This window comes from Pavona decussata, unplaced genomic scaffold, assembly GCF_977016875.1.
Source record: "Pavona decussata unplaced genomic scaffold, jaPavDecu1.1 SCAFFOLD_127, whole genome shotgun sequence".
Lineage (NCBI taxonomy): Eukaryota > Metazoa > Cnidaria > Anthozoa > Scleractinia > Agariciidae > Pavona > Pavona decussata.
The window spans coordinates 976,822-999,291 of NW_028145541.1; the positions used below are offsets into that span (position 1 = coordinate 976,822).

At 40.6% G+C, this 22,470-nt stretch overlaps 1 protein-coding gene across 1 annotated transcript in view; it reads right to left on the bottom strand.

Annotated features, from left to right (window-relative positions):
* Positions 1-22,470, bottom strand: part of LOC146469081 (dynein axonemal heavy chain 8-like) — a 97,273-nt gene that overhangs the window by 47,171 nt on the left and 27,632 nt on the right. Inside the window, exons 16-38 of the mRNA XM_085123717.1 lie at positions 21,252-21,332; positions 20,312-20,548; positions 18,697-19,058; positions 16,894-17,008; positions 15,447-15,627; positions 14,763-14,950; positions 13,812-13,944; positions 12,970-13,205; positions 11,556-11,660; positions 10,600-10,713; positions 10,460-10,522; positions 9,866-10,104; positions 8,180-8,420; positions 7,133-7,332; positions 6,402-6,555; positions 6,019-6,182; positions 5,061-5,163; positions 4,178-4,282; positions 3,117-3,278; positions 2,319-2,543; positions 1,742-1,994; positions 1,122-1,220; positions 98-285 (exon numbers count right to left, since the gene is read on the bottom strand). Of these exons, the coding sequence (XP_084979843.1) occupies positions 98-285; positions 1,122-1,220; positions 1,742-1,994; positions 2,319-2,543; positions 3,117-3,278; positions 4,178-4,282; positions 5,061-5,163; positions 6,019-6,182; positions 6,402-6,555; positions 7,133-7,332; positions 8,180-8,420; positions 9,866-10,104; positions 10,460-10,522; positions 10,600-10,713; positions 11,556-11,660; positions 12,970-13,205; positions 13,812-13,944; positions 14,763-14,950; positions 15,447-15,627; positions 16,894-17,008; positions 18,697-19,058; positions 20,312-20,548; positions 21,252-21,332 (3,948 nt within the window). The remainder of the gene's footprint in view (positions 1-97; positions 286-1,121; positions 1,221-1,741; positions 1,995-2,318; positions 2,544-3,116; positions 3,279-4,177; positions 4,283-5,060; positions 5,164-6,018; positions 6,183-6,401; positions 6,556-7,132; positions 7,333-8,179; positions 8,421-9,865; positions 10,105-10,459; positions 10,523-10,599; positions 10,714-11,555; positions 11,661-12,969; positions 13,206-13,811; positions 13,945-14,762; positions 14,951-15,446; positions 15,628-16,893; positions 17,009-18,696; positions 19,059-20,311; positions 20,549-21,251; positions 21,333-22,470) is intronic.

Genomic DNA, 22,470 nt, shown 5'->3' on the forward strand with positions numbered 1-22,470 from the left:
TAGCACTATAATTCTTCTTGTCATAAAACAAGCATTAAGATAAAAACAGATTTCAAGGAATAAAGACAGCATCATAAATGAATCTCTAAAGACTTACCATGGTCAGAAAAATACCAAATTCAGGATTGAGATCGACCACGTCTCCATCCGTGAACACGAACTGTTTCTTTCTGTCTTTCTTAGCTGTTAACACGATGTAGATTTGTTGGGCAGCTACTGATAATACAGGCAGCTCGATACGGTTAAACTCGTCGAAACAGCCCCAGCTTCCAGACTGAGCTAAGCCTGTCAGAAGAATGAGAGAATCTTAAGCTTGGAGAGCTTGATTAGTGTCTTAAGGCGCCGTTCAGACTAGGTCCTCCTATCAGGTTGTCTGGCGCAGACACTTGTCTGAACTCAAGCAAACAGCTGGGAACCGTGCCCGGGCACTTGTCTGAACGGGATTTTGTCAGTTCCCACGCTTCCCAGTCATACAGTAACAAAATTTATGGGCGCTAAATTGACGAACGAGAACATAATCTCTCCTTGGGCACCAAGGAGTCTAAACAACGTCCTTTTCAGTGACCGGGCAGTGGGCCTTAGTGACTAACTGAGAGTTACAGCAAGTGCTGCTGTTCTAACCTCTGGCTGTCTTTATAGCCTCATTCGTTCAGAATCCCTTCAAGCTAAGCATTGCCAATGAGGCTGTTACGTCCTCAGTGGGTCATTTACGTTCCCAAATTGGAGACGAGACCGCCATTTGTACGTGGTCATCCCAGCAACGGGAAGGTCTAACCATTTGCAGGTGTAAAAACAATGCCTGTACCTTCTTCCCAGATATTTTAAGACACCGAGTCTGTGTCCGGCTGGGATTCAAATCTGTGACCTTCCGCTGTGCAATCCAGTGCTCTACCAACTGAGCTAACCGGGCGGCGATTACATTCAGTAATATAGGTACGCATTGCGTACATGTGGGTAGCGCTGTGCACGTGCTGCGGACCTGTTTGTTTACAGACACTCTCTCACTCTTACATACCTGACGACATAGTGGGTTAGTACAGTGCACTACCCACAAAAACCAAGTATTGTATTGTATTGTATTGTATTTGTTGAATATTGACTTTATAGATGACAAGTTGTACCTTTGTAAATTCGTCCGAGTCCTCTGAAGTCCATCTGATCAGAGCAATTGAAAACAACCACGTATTTTCCAAGGGCCTTGCCCATGTCTTTGGTTGTTTCTGTAATGAAAGAAATGTTAATAGCGTTACATACGCAAATGGGCCAGTAATGATTTGTTATGTACATGTGCTTTGTAAGTTTAAGGGAAGAGACACTGGAAGGCAGGAAAACCAACATAGGCATAAACGTGGGCAGAAACAGTCACTAACAAGAAGATGGGATCTTGAAGGACAGGGAATGGGTATGAAAAGTTGAGATACCTCGGCCTTCTCCGCCCGGCCATCCCGGGGGTTAGTGTAAATCCTATTAACGTTCCTCGCGGTAACAATTTCAGGATCTGATGCACGAGAACAGTTTCAACTGCTGTATTCTGTTAACTTTTCTTAGCTAGTCATAAATGGATGAACGATTTCACTGTCAAGGACGTATCGAAGTTGAAGTTAATAATTATGAAGCGATTAGCTAAGTTGTCACTCCTTGGGTAAAGACGCACCGGGCAGAGTAAAGTAAATGCTCTACTGGTGCTTAAAGGAAATAACTGAAAAAACAACAACAACAATAACAACAACACTAAGCTCACCGGTTTTGCCAGTACCGGCAGGTCCAGCGGGTGCACCCCCCATTGACATGCCCAGTGCTTGAGCTAGTGTGATATAACATCTGTCCGTGAGAGGAGTGATAACGAGTCTGTCCGTGCAGCCCAGGAATTCGTTTTGATAGCTGAAGTCTACATCCGTGATGGAGATGATACAGTCATCAATGTCTTCCTTGAAGTAGAACCGAGACTGCTTCAGCCATTCAAAGTCCGTCACTGAACGAATGTGCATCTTTACCTGAAAGATGAAAAAAAGTTTACTTTCAGTACTCACGATAATTTACAAGTTTATCGATCCATTTTGATATCTACATGGCTCACGACCTCCAATGTATCAAGATGAAAAGGAAAGAAAGTGAATGTGCACTTTCTTTCCTGTTAATTGCATCAAACGTTGATATCGGGGGAACAGGAATAGCGCAGTGGTGATAGCACTCGCCTTTCACCAATGTGGCCCGAGTTCGATTCCCGGACTCGGCGTCTATTTTGTGGTTTGGTGGGTCCGGTTCGAGTATAGAAGGTTTGACCACTTCCCAAAAAAAGGCCAATGATCGTTTATTACCAAGTCGTCGAAGATATCCCTCTGATGTACATGGATGGTGACAAAGGTCTCAAATTTGGTCCTCTCCATTTTCGTAAGCTCCTGCGTTGTGACTTCAATCAGGGAGTTCAGTAGATTTAAAAACTTCTGGTTGGTGGCCGCCATGACCTTCCTGTCGGACCGCGCGTTTTTCAGTGCTTCCTCGGCATCCCTGGTCCAAATCATCTGGATGCCTAATAATCCAACCTGTCCAAAGAACAAGCAAACATAAACAAATCGTATGCCTCGCAAGCAACTAGTACAAAATGAACTTAATAATGCTGTTTCGCATATCTTTTTTATTTATTCGTAAAAACAGTCGAGTTTACGAGCGAGAACAAATCAAAGGCGTTTGAAAAAGGTCGTTCAACTTTGTTGAAAGCTTAAAAAAATGTTGAGATCTTGTTGAAAGTGTGTTGAATCAAAATTTAAATTCGTTTAAACTTTCATTGAACATCGATTCAACATTTTCTTTGTTCTTGAAAATATTGAATGACGTTGAAACCGTTTGAACACTCCATTCATTCAACATTTTCCCAACACCCGTTCAACTTTTGTTGAACGAATGTTAGGCAAATGTTGAAACCGTTTAAACGGGCCGTAAAAGACATTTTATAGATAAGGCTGTTTCCTAAGCCACCATGAAAACTACAAGGGGCCTTAGAAGGTGGGAGCTCAGGCAGCTGCGATGTTAAGTAGCCCATCCCTAGCCTGACAGTCTCTTGAATGTCCAGTCTACTAGGTTCTTGTGAGACAACATTTGCGATACATTTGGCATACCTGCGATGCGAATTGGCCCAGAAAGTTCATGAGATTAAAGCCTCCGTCATTAATGGCATGATAGGCATCTCTAATGACAACATGCAGTGAATTCATAGCTTGATTCAGCAAGTCTCCTAGCCATAGTTCCACGTTGCCTTTCGCCATCACTGGCGTCTCTAGCTGTACAAGGAGATAAGGCATAGTCAGTAGGCAAGGGGCTGAAGCCCTCGCGTGCGTTCTTGTTTACTCACGCAGAGCTCGCGCGTCTTTGTATAGTACCAACTGGGTCAAGTTTTTAGAAGAATCGATTGGACTTCATACCTAGTTCATAATATTACGTTTGTTGTCGAACCTCCTTGCACACTCATGGACTCCTGTTCGTCCTCAAAGAGTTTTTATAAGTGGAGGTAACAGGCGCGGATACAGACCTGTTTCCAACGTTTTACGGAAAATTGTCAGATTTTTTACAATAAATAGATACTGTATTTCCAAAATTAAAAAAAATTCGTGGGTTTACGGCAGCTGCCACTGGTTTCCATCACTTTGGAGCACTTTACCAACAGGTTGATACAGAGTGGTAGTATTGATCCGTCAAAGGAAAAGTGCTGGAACGTGATGGAAACCAGTGTCAGCCGCGTTGCCTTGGATGGAAAATGCTTGTCAGGGTGACTCAGTTTAAAACCCAGGGAATGGCACTTTCAGGAATTAAAAATTTAAATATTTCCCGCGAAAGGAATGCCCCCGGCCCTTAGACCCGAGAACCTCGCAACTTTGGCGCTCAAATCATCCGTGAACGGTCACATTTTTTCTTGAATCCACAATAAATAAAGTATCACATTGTACGGAATGGTATTCTACTGTAGTATCGTGTATCAGAAACCAAGCTTCCAAAGCGTTGAGGGATGGATGATATAAATGCATTCTTCGCCTCCGCTGCAATGATCGCCCTTTGAGAAAAGAGTTACCTAGAACATTTTGTCCCAGTTTTCAGTTTCAAACTCATTTCTAGTTGGAATACTTTATGTCCCTCTAATCACACAAGCAATAGAACGAATTTGCAGGTACGCCACTGGTCTGACCTGTACAGTCTCTCCCTCGGAAGAGATGATAGCCAAGATTCTGTCATAGTCCTTCTCGTGAAATGCCACATTTTTGACGTTATCAAACACGTTCAACAAGTGCGCCTGAGGAATAGAAATATAATAATAATAATAATAATAATAATAATAATAATAATAATATTTATCCAGGGAGCCCACTTTTAGGTAACAAAATTACCTAAAAAAAGATTTCACAAGATCAAACGAATTTAAAAATAGCTAAACAATTATACACAATATCATCATACAATCAAATATACACAACTTAAGGACGGTGCATCCTACTGCGCATACCTTCTGCGCATCTCGGGATGGTCAGAGAAGGTCTGATTTCTAAAGAACGGTACCTCCTTATCCAGAGGCGTTTTGCGCAGTTTTTGATGGTTCGAGAAAAGGAGATCTTAGCAACAGCTATTGAAATCCAAAGTGAAAAATTCGGTCAAACACGCATTTTTCAGACAAAGTTGCTCAATTATCTCTGAATCTTGCGTGGCCACACCCAATTTTCTTTTTGGAATTCAATAGCTCTTGCTAAGATCTGCTTTTCCCGCATAGCCTAAAACTGCGCAAAAATACTTCTGTATTAGGAGGCAACGTCCTTAAAACACCAAAATAGAGTTGCACCATAATGAGGTGTAAATTGCCTTGTTCAAAGCACGATTGTTACTTAATTGTTGATCCCAAATGTTGCTCTTCTGTGGACGAAATTCTAACTTGTGGCCATTCAAATGAAAGCTACTGAGCAGTACGTTCCTGTGGTACACCGTTTGTTACGCTGTACAAGGTGGTTCTAACTTTTGAGTCCGTTCATTATTTATTGAGCAGTACTTTGCTGTGGCATTGTTGACAGTGACATGCTAACCTGTATGGTATGTGAATCACTGGCTTGTCCCAAGATTTCCAGCAGGGCGGGGTCAGAAACAAAGAAGAATCGGGGAAACACAAGGCGTTTCTTTTCAAGATACCTGAACACGAACAAATGGCAATAATAACCAGGTCAGTAAGAAAACGATACTATATCACGGAGTACAATTACTATAAAAGCTGAAACAAGTAAAGCAGTATGTTCAGTGTCTTTCGAAGGTAATTGTCTTTTTTCCTTTGTATTTGATTGTTTGCTGACCGTCGGCGTTGTTAATTGTTTCTACATTAATATGATAACTGTTTCCTGACTCTACTTCATCTTTCCTTCACTGAAATTTTGGCGCGCCGCACATCTAGCGAAAATGGCCGGTGCATTCTTAAACTAAACGCAGTTTTGCACCTTCTGTCAAAAACTTTTACTTTAACAATCACACGAAGGACATTCTATTACCGTCTAGTTAAGTCTTTGGGATAGTTTGGACAATACCTTTAAACTCTGCAACTCTGTTCTTATTTTAAGCGTAAACTTCGAACCAACTTATTTGCCGCTTTCCTTTCTAGTCTGTCTTAGCTTTTACATAAAGATTTTATCTTGTTATTTTTAGCGACCATTCTTTAGCTTAATTTTTACTCTTCTTGTATAAATCATTGCATTGCATCATTGTAACTTTTAGATTTACTATCGTTTTGACGTTTAATGTTTTAAATTAATTATTATTGTCACTGAAAAGCCCTTTTCAGGGAGTGTCATTAAAGTTTGTATTGTATTGTATCATAGGTTCGATTATCAAACGCTGTTCGGGAAATGAGCACGCGCCGAGTGAGCGGCGGATATCGAATCTAATCGCATCAAAGTTGATGTGTTTTCATGATTTCCTTCAAATTTGTTTTAAATCCTTGCTGTTTGACTGTTTCTTAACTTTCAGGCAATCACTATAAAATCGCCCCTGACTAACCCAGTGAGAGATTTCTGGCACAACTCTAACTGTTCCAATAAGTGAGGCAACAGCTGACCCAATGTATCGTCGCCCACGCAGCACGTGACCACGTTAGGAGTCTCATGCGCACGCGTCATGATCTTCACCCAGGACTTGTCAATGTTAGAAAACCGCTTAGCTTCCTGCAAAGAGAAAAACACCATTTATAAATTTGGACCTTAAATTTAGAAGACAAAACCTGGTGAAGTGGCTCCCTGAAGAGTAGAAAAATAAAACAGACATAGCCGTAAATTCAAAATCCAGCTCCACAGTGTCTCACTTCTGCTATGTCCAAGAAATTTCGGATACCGTTGATAACTACTTTGTAATACCAAGGATCCATTGTACACTCCGGTCCATACCTGTGGCAGCTGTTTAGCGATGTCACCGCCAACAAACACAGCTTCTAAGTAAACCCATAGATTTTGCACTACCATCCAGTTCTCGATGATATCAGATGTGTTGGATAGCTTCTGGACCCAGCTCTGAATGTCCTTCTTGAACGGTGCATTGTATCTAAACAGCAAAAATATTAAAACGTTTGTCTCGTAGCATTGAGTGCACGCTGATACAAGAGTTTAGTCATGACCAGTGTGTGGCTGTGGCTTGTCTTTCCGGACCTTGCCACAGGCATCCCACAGAGGGGAGCACCAGTCGAAAAAGGGCTGGAAAAGTGCCTTATAGACTGTCACGAGCGAAGTAGTAGGGATAAATGGTTCTTGAGAATGTCCAGACCTCGGTGATAATAAATAGCAAAGGAAAGATCTCTAAGTATGGTATATGATATATGCATGCGGTCTATCGCACTCCGGCCAACAAGATGATGGAGCACATACCTTGCGTGGAAGCCCCAAGTTAAGTAATATGATATAACGTAAGTAAGTGGCATAACGCAGCATTGAGAATGATGTATTATTCGGTAAGCGACACAGGCATACTCGGAAAAAAAATTCGAGTGCTCCTATCAGGAGTCGAACCTCAGACCTTCCGATTACTAGTTCGGATGCTTTACCACTGAGCTACAAGAGACTCGTGGGAGCTAAGGCCATTAAACTAGGTTCATGTACTAGGTACATGTGACATAACGTATCACCTGTTGCTAAGCAGCGAGCCCAGCACCATAAGACTGTCTTCTAGCAGCGAGATAATCTCGGTTGTTTCTCCTCCCTTCAGTAGTAACTCTCCACGGTTCTTAAACGGTGAAAAACTAAACGCTTGCGACTTCCACTCTGCTACAACCTGACTCAGCTTAGCTTCAATGTCCTTCTCCTTTACGGCCGAGATGCAGATGTCCTGAAAACATAAATTTCAGGGTTTGTACACATTTTTGTATGCAAAATTCATAGCCTGCAAGTGGTCTCTTTCTTCTCCTCAGTTCTGCAGCGCGCGCGATTGCGCGCGTGATCTGACGAAAAAAGTGCCACTGCTCGCAGTCTACAAAATTCAAGACTTTTTCCGTACTTTTGAACAAACCATTGTTTTCTTTTTCCACACTCGAGGTTATGAGTCAAATCACACTCCCGCATGGAACATAAATAATTTCGACAAAGATGAAATGCAGATGAAATTCGATTAGCTTGCAAAGATTTTACTTAGCAATTTAAAAGTATTTGTTGCAGTTTTGAAGGGATTCTCTTCCCCCCCCTCCCCCCCCCCCCTATTTTGTCAGACTTACCTTTATGTTCCATACTTTTTCCAGGTCTGCAAATGCATGGTTACCCCCAATTATCTTTTTTGGATTCCAGAACAACTTGCTAAGATATGCTTTTCCCACATATTCATAAAATGCTCAAAAATATCTCTGTTTTTAGGAGGCACCGTCCTTAAGTGTCAATGCATTTAGCGAAGAGCACAAATTGGGGATAGTCTCCAGATGGTATTGGAATTTGGTAATGTTGGTTTTTGAGGAGGCAAGACAGAGGAAAGAGAGCCATAAATGGATGGAGGCGAATAACAAGGGGGCAGAGAGGGGAAAGCCAGTAAGGACATTAGAAAGAAGGAATGGTGCAAACGAGATTGGAGGAGGAAAGCAAACGATAGAGGATGGTACGAAGCTAAAAAGGGATTGAGACTGACGGTTAAATTCATCAAACAGTTTTCAGTAACTTTTCGGATGACTATCTTACTACTGCGAACTAACCTCGATGTCTTCTTTGTTTGCTAAGAGAGGAGCCTCCATGATATTCCTGAGCAAAAAGTTTTCTGACTCAACGTCAAACTTATGTCCTGTAACATTCGCTATTCTTTCCCAGTGCCGATCTTTCATGGCTTTGTTGGCCATCAACTCCAGAAGTGGACAGCATTCGTTGAAGTCGTCAATCTTCTTCTTCAATTCGTTGAACGCCTGCCACTCCTTCAACGCTTTAGGCAGCTTTCGACACCTGAGCAATTAAAAAATTACACCGCGTGTAATATGAGTTGTCCGACTTGTTACTTGCAACCAATGGTTCGTTTAGGTGAAATATCTCTTCGGAAAGACATTACCCTCCTCAGAAATTCGGATTTAAATTGTAAAGAAAAACTATCGTTTTCTTTAGCGAAAGGTCACCTCAAACTTTGGTAATGCTAAAAAAAACTAAGCCCTTTTGTTTTCGGAGGAACAAATACGTAGTTGAAAGTGTGAACAAGGTCAACTACCATTTTTGGAAAGCCAACCGCACCTTGTTAATTCGGGGAATAAGATTTTGTTTCCTTAAATTCTCGGCGATTCAAATTTTCCGCCCAAGAATCCAAACAGGTCAAACTGTGTTAGTTGCTCTTTGGCGATCAGTGTTCATGATTAAAATCGGTAAAAAGAGGGCTTAAAACTGATCTAAAAAACTTAAAAAGTTTCCCAAATTTTCGAACCGTATCTCTGGTTCAATGAATCTGAAATTCAAAATCACTGCTTCATATTTCGGCTCCCAAGAGACCTTAACAGCAGCACAAATGCCCTTAGGAACTCCATTCTTTCGTTGACAGAGTTCTTGTCAGTGTTTGAGTGTAAAGACTCCAGAAATAAAAAAAAAAGAAGAGCCGAAACATGGAGCAGTGATTTTGAATTTCAGATTCATTGTCCCCCGAAGAAGAACCAGAGATAAGGTTCGAAAATTTGGAAACTTTTTAAGTTTCTTAGATCAGTTTTAAGCCCCCTTTTTACCAATTTTAAACTATGTTAGCTTATACAATATAAAATGAATATATATATATTCAAGTGACGTTTTCGTTGACGCTGCTGTCGTCGCTGCTTAATTTCTCTACTGAGTACCTAGTTTTCTGGGTCCACTGTACTGAGTGCTCGTCGACCATTACGCTCACTCTAAAGAAATTGACTGTTTTTCTCTGCATTTATATGTTTGTATTATTACTATATCCTGTTTAAAACATGGCGTCAAGCTAATAGAATATCTGGTAAGACAAAACAAAGTTCTAAAGACGCCCTCTCGGACTACAACAGGATCCAAGCAAACATGACCTTATAGCAAACTTGATGACCTAATCCTTCAAATCATTTGGTTGTAGTAAGATTGAAATATGGCTCGTTTTGGGGAAGTTAGAATCTCAAGAATAAACAAAAAAGTTCTAAAGAAGCTCTCTCTGGCTTCAGTAGGCTCCGAGCAAACATGACCTTATATTAGTCCACCAAATCATTTGGTTGTAAGAAGTACAATAAGATTGACATATGGCTCCTTTCGGGGAAGTGAGAATCTCATGAATAAGCACAGAATATTTACATTAACCTTTATGGTTTCTTGTTTTAAGTTGTTGTCTATAAAATCACATAAATATCAATCGATATGATCAACGCCCTAGGCTTCATTTGATGATCTAATAACTTCAAAAACACCTGTTCTGAAAGTCGACCAGTTCATTGTTTATCTTCTCTATATCCACTTCAGTCCATAAGATGTCATAGTAGCCGTTGACACCATCAATAACAGCATTGTAAAGTCCGTACAGCTTCTGTAGCAGTCCCAGTTCTTTTTTGGTGCGAGCCAATTCAGGATAATCAGTCACAGGGAGACCAAACAGCTGCTCCCCACCAGAGTAAGTGACGTACTTTCGCCATAGTTCATCAAAACGAGTCTGAAAAACAGCACCGAACATATATGTAATTGCACGAGTTATTATAAAAACTTGCTTTGCGAGAAGAATATACAAATATTAAATAGATAAGTTAGATTTATTCGATGAATTCTTTGGCTTCCCAAGTAAAGCCCAGTTATAAAAAAGTGGTTCTAACTTTTGACATTTGTCAAGCACTTTACGTTCTGCAAAATCAAACATTGGGTAATGATTTCCTGCTATTTGCAGAGAGTTGTTGCATAAAATCATATCAATGTTATTGCGTATCTTAATTATGACTGTTGTGATGTGTTTTCCGCCGGCTAGTCTCTAGAAATGCTAATAAGATCTAAGACAGTACCCCTTTAGAAATTACCTGAAAAGTGTTGAGTCTTTCGCTGGCTTCTTGCGGAGTGATACCAGTCACCATTGGACCAACCTAAAAACCGATTGAAAAAGAGTTAACGAGATGATGATGATGATGATGATGATGATGATTATAATTATTATTATTACCTCATCGTAATCTGACATAAAGTTAGTGGAGTCGTCATGGAAGACAACAACTCTCTCCAGTAAATCGGCTTTGAACTTGGGCTGGATCTTGACCAAGTGACTCTGTACTTGCCCCTGAAGAGCAAAAGAACGAAGAAGGCCGGAATGTTGAGAAGCATAACACAGTGCGTTATAGGTATCAGTAAATTTTGGAGTGTCTCGTGTTCCCCTGCCTTGCTAAACAAGCAATCATTCGCCTTACTCCTTGTCTATTGTTCTCTGTGACTAAGGAAGTGTTGTCTAAAAGAAAATCCCTTATGCTTTCCGTAAAAGATGCCTAACGGCAACCGCGTTCTAGGAATTAGTCGATCCATATATAATCTATTAGAGCGATTTCCAATTGAGTGTCGTAAAACCAAAACCAAAGTAATTACTCGGGTCAATCGCAACAGATGTAAACAACACAACGAGCCAATCAGAATTCGAAGCAAATAGATGTAACTGGCGCCAAGCGCGGGAAAACGCGTGCGGCGAAAACACGATTGGTTTTGGTTTGGCTTCCCATTGGTTGAGATAGTGGCGGGAGTTTTGATGACCAATCACAGAGCGTAGTAATGCAAAACCAAAGCAAACGCGAAATTACTTTCGACACTCAATAGGCCTTATCACGGTTTTCGACGCCATTTTGACGAGTAGGCAAACACGCTTGAAATAACAGTGAAAGTGAGAAGTGATCATCGCAGTGAATTTTCCAATTTATGCAATTGGAAATTGGAAGCCTGAAAAAAATTCAGGCTTCCAATTTCCAATTGCATAAATTGGAAAATTCACTGCGATGATCACTTCTCACTTTCACTGTTATTTCAAGCGTGTTTGCCTACTCGTCAAAATGGCGTCGAAAACCGTGATAAGGCCCATTGAGAACCGATCTAATCTTATCATAACTGTGCATTAGTGGGTGTCTTGTTCTCACTCACCGCCTGAGCAAGGAGTTTCTCAAACGAGTATCTTAGAGTGTCGACTCCATCCACTTCTTCACGAGCCACTGACACATCAAACCTGTTCAGCATCGCATATGCTTCCTGGCGAAAGCAAACAAACAGCACTGAAACGATTGAGACAACTTACAGAGAATTTTCATTAGTTACATTTAACGGAGCTAAGAGAGCTCCCTTCTTTCTCAACAGTCTCACGTTCATGAGACAAATGTGTTCAAGATCTTATTAGAGACCTTTAGATTCTAGAACGAGTACAACTACGAGTTTTTCCAATCGTCAAAAAGCGCGCGCGTGAACCAGTGTCATTTTGGCGGGAAAACGAGTGAACTACGAGTTTTTCCAATCGTCAAAAAAACGCGCGCGTGAACCAGTGTCATTTTGGCGGGAAAACGAGTAAACTACGAGTTTTTCCAATCGTCAAAAAGCGCGCGCGTGAACCAGTGTCATTTTGGCGGGAAAACGAGTGAACTACGAGTTTTTCCAATCGTCAAAAAAACGCGCGCGTGAACCAGTGTCATTTTGGCGGGAAAACGAGTAAACTACGAGTTTTTCCAATCGTCAAAAAGCGCGCGCGTGAACCAGTGTCATTTTGGCGGGGAAACGAGTGAATTACGAGTTTTTCCAGTCGTCAAAATACGTGAACCAGTGTCATTTTGGCGGGAAAACGAGTGAACTATGAGTTTTTGTGAAGTACTCCTTCATCTACTGCATGGGTGAACACTTGAGAGTTGTCTATTTAACATCTAGATTCCAAAATTGGCCGTCCTTGTCGCTCAGTTTTGTTTGTCAAAAAAAAAAAAGGCGAACATTCAGTCTAAAATGGCCAAGAGCCGGACCAGGAAATTGATACTGAGATTTTGAAATGAATGTGAGTAACAATTTCCAGGAATGGCTCCTGGCCAATCAATGAATTTCATGGATTCACTTAACACTTTACCATATTCTAAAGAGTTAATTCTCTGATCCAACATTTCTTTGACTGGACAGGTGTTACTGTAAATGGTTAGTCTTTATTACAAGGGGCCATCGAAGAGGGACGGTCTTGGAGCAAATCACAGTACGTTTTTCGTTAAAACTAAAACCAACTTGGAAAGCACTTTTTGGTCTGGGAAATACGAATCTATCAGTTCAGCGAGTCCAATTTTAAAACAAATGTTTGGTATATTTTAAAGAGAAACTAAAAAAGAACGAGCGGCAAATGTAGGGTGAACATTATCACGTTGTCATTTCTGTCGTTGTTCTACTCCCCACCGACGCAGCAAAACTAACCTCCTTCTCCAATTTTTAAACTGATTTTCGAGGAGAGAACATGCCCCAGAAAATACTAATTTAATAATCAAGAAAGAAAACAAATCACATCCGAAACTGGTACTTTTCATTAATGTTTGAATACCTCTATTGGCTCAAGGATCATGTCAATGCGGATCTCGTTTTGTCGTACATCCTCCAAAGCTGCCATAGCGTTCCTCACGTCCTCCAGATCATTGATCTGCCGCCCAAGTCGCTTACTGTACTCAGACACAAACTGCATGATTTCGTCCATTTGCTGTTTGTACTTATTGTTGATGCTGTGCCCAAATAGGAGTTTCCATGCTTTGATTTCAACTCTTAAGGCAAGCTTGAACGGCTCTGGAAAAGAAAATAGCAACGAATAGCTTTAAATGTTCAAACTTGCCTCGTATGACTTTGCTAACTCATGAAGATGAGGCCCAGAGAAATGAGAAATGATGAGGCGGAGAAACCTGTCATAGTTTTCTAACTTACGGTCCTCAAAAAAAGAAGAAAAAATATAATCAACATACACAATATTGAGGTTAATATGCTTTAAAAACAATGGTACAATAATATCGTAACATTCTAATATTTGCAAAATTAAATAAGGGATAGTGAATATTCGCAAAAGCGCATAGTATAAAATAATTAATCGATGGGGAAAAATTTAAATATGAATAAAATTTCTAATGAAAGGGTGGATGGCACTACGAAAAACAGTTGCATAGAATAGAGGCGATTCAAACACAAGGTATCTTCCAAATACTCAAGAGAGAACAGGTATAAACGAAACAGAGGTCCGTCCCATAACAGGACTGCGTGACATACGTATGTACCTGAGATCATTTCAATGGCCCCGTGACCCACCCTGAAGGTTGGCTCGATGTCAGAAAGAAGTAAGAAAGGAGAGGTCCCCTCCCCCCCCCCCCCCCCACAACAGGACTGCGTGACATACGTACGTACCTGACATCATTTCAATGGCCCCGTGCCCCACCCTGAAGGTTGGCTCGATGTTGTCGACCTCTTGATCGAGGTTCTGGTATTTTAGGATCTCGGCTTTGAATTCTGACAGAATTGGATCCGAGGCAACAAAGTCCTACAATAAAAGTGAAATTCAAAAGCTGTATTTTTCATCTCTTAGAAAACGAACAGGTGTGAATATAAAGTTAATTTGAAATGAACCCTCACCCAACGAGCGTATGAATATAGGCCGCTCCTACTCGTTCACAGCTACCACGCGCGTTCCAACCTCGTTCCCAGGGCTTTTCCCCTTGAAAACGAGACTGGGAACGTTCGTAGGAACACCTCTGTTGGCCTGGACAGGGTTTGTAACCTTTTTAGAAACATATTTCCAGGACTTTTTCAGGCCTCAGAAAATTTTTTCTACGATCCAGAATACACATTAACTATTTTTAAGTTGTTGGATTTTCCCATCTGGCTGATCCTCAGTGTCTTTCAATAAAACTTTATTACTTGAGTTTACACATTTTCAGGATCTTCCAGGACCGACCTACCATTTTCAAGGACTTCCATTCCAGGCCCGAGTTGTTCAAAGTCAAGATAACTTTATCCTGTGGATTAGTCACTATATCTGACAGTTTTAATCTGTACAAAGATTTCAGTATAACCTCGTGTACAACGAATATGCATACTCTAACCACAGCTTAGTTTGGGAGTGTACGAAAACCTTGGACAACACTTAACGCGAAGTATGTTTTAGACCCTGAATAGTGCCTTATCCAGCGGATAAAGTTATCCGGCCTTTGAACAACTGGGGCCTGGAAAATGATAGACTGAAATTCAAGTACTCTCCAGGATTTCCCAGGAACCGTACAAACCCTGCTTGGAACATTGAGAGGCGACTATATAGATTAGCGGGATTTTCTCTAATTTAAAGCAGTAGAGTACACCTACAGCAACAACTTTCTCCTTGTCCTCGTCCCAGACAGCGTGGAATTGCGTAAAGGAGTCCAGACAGGTCATGACCTCCGCCTTTGTGGAGCTGATCACTGATGTGAGCACCATGAGCAGCTTGGTGATATCCTTGTGTTCAGACACGCTCTTGTAGTGGTTCTTTAATTTCGACGCGGGAATCTCTTCCTCTACAGAAAAGACATAAAAATTGATGGTTACGAAAACGATAAGAGAAGATCTTCACCAAACCACGCTTCAAAACCTCGCTGCAAGGCGAACGTTGGACAAAGTTGGGAAAGTTTGGAAGCTCTTCGTTAAATGGTCGGGGAATATTCAGTTACCTTAGGTCTTGAAACTGTCCTACCAAATCGGTTACTTTCCGGACAAACGTCTGTCAGCTTCGGTAGAGGTTCGTAACAATTCGAAATACTTTGGAAACAAGTATTTATCTTTAAAAAATATGTCAAAGGACTTGGCTCGCTCTTGGAAAACTTAAGAAAGTTAATAACACATCCCACGAAATTTCTAAAAGATCAGACGATTTTTGATCGTGATGTTGTACTCGTACATGTCTTGACAAACATCAAGATTCTATGGAAAATAAACCGATTACGCCCCAGAGCACAAGTCAGTAGTTTTACATTTAAACTACCAAATATCTGGGGAAATTTACAAATGATTTACTTGAGTCAGTTGCTCGTACGGTTCTTCTAATGTATCCTTGAGCTGACTCCTCGATAGCATTAATTTCCATCATTTTGAACCTCTTCTGTCCCCACTGAGCCACAGACCGGTTAACATCCAATACTGACTGAGTGGCTTTGTTTAATGCCTGCTGGATGTCGTCTAAAGTAGGCTGGATGACCTGTGCACGAGGACAGAAACATAGCTTACTCAACGAGCGATTCATTTCATTTACAATAGAGCGGTTTCCAATTGAGTGTCGAAAGTAATTTCGCGTTTGGTTTGGTTTTGCATTACTACGTTCTAAGACTGGTTAACAGAACTCGCGCCATTTTCTCAACCAATGAGAATCCAAACCAAAACCAATCGTGTTTTCGCTTCACGCGTTTTACCGCGCTTGGCGCCAGTTTCATGTATTTGCTTCGAATTCTGATTGGCTCGTTGTGTTACGATTGGCCAGAGTAATTACTTTGATTTTGGTTTACGACACTCAATTGAAAACCGCTCTAAAGAGTGGGAAAATGAGTCAGCAAGAACGAACCTTCATAGAATTAAATTATAGATTACTAAGGGTTACTACTTGAACATTTCATAATGATCAAGATTATTTTTAGTTGACTTTTTTTTATTAGTTTACAAAACTATTTTATTGCATTCTTACATGAAACAATAAGATTCCAGTCGTTTTTCAAGTTTCTTCTTGGACGCTACCAATTCCCTTTCTTCTTTGGTAACCATTTCATTGCAAATGACAGTTTTGCATTGTATTCAAGTGAAACTCGCGAGGCTAAATGTAAAGTTTTCATTCAAATGCAAACAAAACTAATTTTCATATGAAAAGATTTGTACTTAGCCTCGCTTTGATAATGAGGTTCACAGCAACTCGGAAATGGCCAATCAAATTAGTTGCAACAGCGTTCAAGTTAAGAAAAAGAATGTACAATTCACCGCAGTGTGCTCACGCTCTCCACGAAACATTGAATTTGGTCATCTCACGTCGATGTTTTGCAGAGGACGGCAAAGAAATGGTCCAAAATTTATAACGTACGTGCAGAGCAATCCACCCTACGGGAAACGATGGCGGTTGTACATTTTACCACAATAACTTGCGAAGCTAGCACAGCCAATAGGTACATAGAAAACCTATTTTTTTGCGAAATTCATCCCTGTACTAACGACATTGTGTAAGCTAGGTTTGAAGATGTTAGAACCTTTTCTGTGCGTCTTTATGAGCGTTTTAGGGATTTCGCACGCTAAGAATTATGGGTAAATGTACCAGTCGCAATCTTTTTCGGTAATGTGATTTGTTTTTCCTCATTAAACCAATCTCTTTGTGGCGCTCTCGTCGCCACCGATGACCCGACTGAATGTGATATTTTCCAGATTTATTTCAATATTCCACTTCTAGACAGACTGCATTCTATTCTGACAATACACAGTTACTTACCACATGTGGAATGACAAGGGCTATTTCCGCCTTGAAGAACGGAGCCTTGTTGTAAGTTTTTGCCATATCAACGGATGATGTGAATGTTCCTTTACCGTATGATGACCGCGTAGTGCTAAATAAAAGTACAAAGAGACAACCAGAGTATGTCAGGATCAAACGGTTTAAGCAACACATGGTGTGGAACGTAAAATGTAAAGAAAAACGAAGATACAGTCAGAGAATAGAGAGATTTAGAATTACCTTTATGGCAAACGGCAGAAATGACCTCGTGATTGTTTGTTATACATTTGCCGCTCGCTGTTTTCCGTTTCTCAATAAAATTGGGTAGTTTTGCGTAAGCATCAAAGGCCAGAATTACTTTGCGCTATTTTCATCTATGTATCTTTTTTTAAAGAAAGCATAAACGTACAATCTCACGTTTGCCATTTACCATAAACAAACCCGAGCAACAATCATTTAAGTTTTCAACTCAAAACAATACTTAAGGACGGTGCCTACTACTGTTACTGCGCATACGTTCTGCGCATCTCGAGATACTCGGGTTTCCTATGGGTGGCGCCTACTAATAGAGGGATATTTTTGCCCGGTTTAACACTATGCAGAGAAAGCAGAACTTAGCAAGTGATCTTAGTATCCAAAAAGAAAATTGGGGGTAACCATGCGTTTTTCAGAGATAGTAAAGCTTAAATTTGGAAGAAAATGCCATACACTGCTTTGTATTTTACTGCTTTTTAGAATAACTGTGGCTTTATTATCTCTAAAAAATGAGTGGTTATCCCCAATTTTCTTTTTGGATTTTCATAGCTCTTGCTAAGATCTTCTTTTCCCGCATAGTCATTAACCGCGCAAAAATACTTCGGTATTAGTAGGCACAGTTGAGAATGATGTATTATTCAGAAATGACACATATACAGTTGCGCATATGCCACACCTTGACATTCCAATCCTAGCAGTATGCAGGATGTTAGGTTCGACTCCTGATAGGAGCACTCGGAATTTCTTTTTCCGAATTTGCCTGTGTCATTACTGAATAATACATCATTCTCATTTGTTCACCAGGCTTAACAGATTCCATCACATTATTTCCAATACTTAAGTTGTGGTACGAATAACAAGGGGTGGGGGTGTACTCAACAAAGTTTCATACGGGGATTCCCACTGACGAAGAGCTAACGCTCGAAACGTCAGCACTCGAATCTCTTTACGGCGGCCAAATTACCTTATCTTCTCCCGCACCGAGGTTTAACCACAGTCTTACGAAATTAACCGTATTATCTATTTATACGGCGAAGCTCTACCCCGAGGTCCAAACCCTTACCCTTTTATAAACCATTTTGGACAGAAAAGGTAACCCTTTCATATACCTTCCATAGGAAATGGTACCCCTTTCACATACTTACAGTAGAAACACTGCATCTCTTTTGAAAGGCCCTTTTAAATATCTAAATAACAGTTTTCCACGCCTTTTTCTATACTTGAGCTTGAGAAACCGTACCCTCTTTGTATACCTCCAACTTGAAAAAGGTACCCCTTTCAAGCGGGTCTCCAGTAGACCTGCACCCTTCAAAAGCTCTTTTTACTCTGGACCCTTATAACCTACAGCTGCATTGCTTTTTAGGGTTGGGAGCATTGTTCTGTTGTTCGTTCTTTTGTCCTCTCGACCAACTATGTAAGAAGTATCAAACGGTGTAGGTTGCCCCGGGTCTCCTCGTATAGTACCCCCTCCCCCTTCTCCCCCGGTGGGGGGACAAATAAGCAAAATAAGCCAATCAAGAAAAGAACAGGATTAAATGAAGGCACCTGGTGCAGAACAATCTGCGTTTCATTCCATCTAGAGCATTTCTTGTGGCGCGTAAAAGCGCTTCAAAATTGCGATGATTAAAATACAAAATCAGCTCATCGATTTCCTCGTCTATAGTCTTTTCATCAGGTAATTTAGGCGTCTTTTCTCTCTGTCCATCCTTGTCCTTTTCTCCGCGGCCACTCTCCAATTTACGGTCTCTATCCTTATCAGAAGACTTGGCGGATGGAGACCTCGGACCTAGCGCTGATACACCAATACTATCTAAGCTGTCCAGAAAGATGCTCGCCAGTTCATGAACGGCTTCCTCCACGCACAGACTCATGTGATCCAATCCCTTTCCGAGCTGCTCACAGCGTTTCTAAAAACACCAAACAGTATGTATGACACTTACTAAGAAAACTTCTGTAAATGGTTTGAACCAAGCAAAAATAATGACCTAGCTAGTCAAATTCCTCTAATTTATTTATTATAACAGTCAGTGTATGAGCAGTGCGTGTGTCGTCTGTGAGTGTGTGTGTGTGTGTGTGTGTGTGTGTGTTGAATATGTATGTAGATGGTTAGATTTAAAATGCTTCTTTACAAGACTAGCGTCTAACTTAAAAAACCATATGGTTTACTTAGGCGCCTGGCGTTTCCACATTAGATATTTATGTTTAGTTATCCGTATTAATGTTTTTTTTAAACTTTAAATTAACTAAATATTCAGATATGTATTAACACTATCTTAAAAGGAAATGTGAAAAATAAAGTTGTTGTTGTTGTTGTTGTTGTTGTTGTCAAGGAGTCATGTCATAAGTACGTAAATTATTATCATCCGGGTGAGTGTAGTCCTGAGAAGGACAGCTTGAGGTGACATTGACTGACGTTTCGACAACCTGAGCGGAAGTCATCTTCAGAGTCAAGTGAATTGTGGAACGTCAGTAGATGGTATAAATGTCTCTGGTTGTTGACCTGGCCCCGGCTGTTTAAAGAGCGGATAATTTTATCCATTGGATAGGTTGCTATGGTGGCAAATAAATGTGTGCAAGGATTTCCCTATAGCCCTATATAATATGGGTATAGAGTACAAGCGTATGTCTAATTTAAGTATGGGATTGTGTGAGAAACTTGCCACAAGCGTTGTTTGGTATACATTTGCACCACTGGATAGTGACTTATACACTGGATAAAGTTATCCGCCCTTTGAACAACGGGGGCCTGATTGATTGAACAAGTCGTACAGAAAAATCGCAGTCAGTAGCTCCAACCGTCCTGATTGGTTTGCCGGCCACGGCATACGAGCCATTATACCATACCCCACAAATATGGCAAGAGTACGCGTCAGGGGAAAAGAAAACAATAACTAAATCAGCAAGATTTAAAGATTTTTCGATGTTGTTTTTAATAAAACAATAATTATCATTCCACTCGCGCTCGTTGGATACGAGATGATCATAGCAAACTCTGCCTTGTTGGCTATCTATAATCTTGTTTCCTACGCGCGCGCTCGTGAAATTATTGCTAAACGTTGCCTTGTCTAACTTACATTTAGAACTTAACTCCTGAGACACCTCAGCATAACGTGATGTCAAACAACATGAGCAAAAAATGAGAGCATCGTACTGAACTCACCTGTGTTTTAGTAACAAATTGATCAATAGTCCAAGGATCATCTTTAGGTAATTCACAAAGGACAGTCTCGCTAATCTCTCGCAGCACAGCATCAATGCGAGCATCACGGATGTCATTGACTTGCTTTACCAATAAATCCACCTGCCTCAACCGACTGTACACATTGGAGATGTAAGTAGGTATGTTGAGTGAATTCCAGTTCAGCATGGTAACACCAGGACTGATGGCGGCATCGACCTAAAAACCAAAAACACGAAACGCAGCAACGCGTGTGACCGGCAGAAATTATTATTGTAGAAGTTCTATTAAGTTCCCAGAGGCTTATTTCTTTCAGGTCTTAAGAGGAGGAGGAGGGAGGGGGAGGGGGTGTTATTTCAATTATCTTGAGTTTTGAAAACAAAAAACTTAAATTAGCTTTTCCAAAATTTTTATCACAGCTTAAACTGAAACATAGCACTAATGGGTTGCGTATCATAAATTTTTCTATAGACAAACTAACTGATTTTTTTACTATTACTAAGCCTGAGTTTTAAAGCATTTCTTCACTCATCAATATTTAAATCCTAGCAGTATGCAGGATGGTTGTCGCATGAACCTAACTAAATGGCCTAAGCTCCCACGAGTCTCCTGTAGCTCAGTGGTTGAGCATCCGAACTAGTAATCGGAAGGTCTTTGGGTCGACTTCTGTAAGGAGAACTAATGGGTGTGCCTGTACCATTGGCTGACTGAAAAAATGCCGCATCTATTATTTCTTCTGTGTTTTCAGACATGGAAGGGGCGACTTATTAGAACATCTGAACCCCCCTCCCCCAGTGGGGAGTTTATTAGAAACGGGGGGGGGGGGGGGGGCTTAATAGAACTTTAATCATCTCAGTTACAAACGCATAAAAAGTAAAGACATCCTATCATGCATAAACTACATCAGGCAGTGATAACTTACTCGTTGCAGGTGTGGCCCCATCAGAGGAAGAAAGATGTTTGGAATCTTCGCACGAACTTTCTTAAAATCTCCAAGCATCAGCTGTTGATAATGAAAACATAAACGCAATTGTAATACCTGCTGAAAAGAGCTACGCACAATGTAAAGCCGAGTGAACAAACAGGTAGAAGTTAGTCGGGAGGAACGTCTCAGTTTTAAGTTTGTTTAACTCAGGAAGGCGAATGTGATCCAAAAATTAACAGACATTCTAATCGAAGGGTGTGACATTTGCTCAAAAAGAGGAGAGAATGTAAAGCAAAAATGACGGAATTAGCGATCTCTGACCATCAATAGAGACTTTTAAATTCAAGTATGAGTAAGACTACGAATACGAAATTTGAGTTCAAGTTTTTAGCGAAGTACTAAGAAGAGATATATCCCAGGATTAAGCTTCATTTTACTCTTTATGAGCCACCAACTTGATGCAATTCTTTTGAATTATGATAGCCAAGACCTTTTGTGATTCCAAAAAGACCACATCATCTACGTTTCGAGAGCTTGTTTTCGACGACGTTCTCACAAAAAAAGTTGTACTGAGTAAAATGACGATGGCTACCTCGTTTTCCCGCCAAAATGACAGTGATTTACGCGTGCGCAATCTTTCTCTATTGAAAAATTCACACTCGTACTAGAATCTAGCAAGCATAACAAAAGTAAACGGTCTACTCCCTTTCTTGAAGGGGAGCTAACGGGCACTGGTTTCTTCAGCTTGCCTCCTCGATTATAGCTAAAGAAAAGGACGGCGAACAGTCTTTGGGTTAAACCTAGAACGTCAGACGTCTGCGTGTTTTGCTCATACACATGTAGTCCGAAGAAGTACTGTTGCTGGTAGGAAGTCATAATCTGAGTCAAGTTGACGGAGTATCGTCTGTTTTTAGTATTGACGTATTTTAAAGAACAATAATAGAGAGATTTAGAATCGCATTTACGGCAAACCGACGGCAAACGTGAGATTCAGTGTTCGTATTTATGTTTTCTTCTTAAACAGTATGAAGACGAGACTTGGATAAACATAGTCACGTGGTCATTTTTGCTGTTTCTCTAACAGGAAGATTTAGAATTCGTGGTTATGTTTTCTTGAAAAAATGAGTACACAGATGAGAATGGTGCAAACTTATTCTTGCCTTGGATGCTAACGCAAAACTACTCAAATTTACTGAGAAAGTGAAAAAAGTGCATA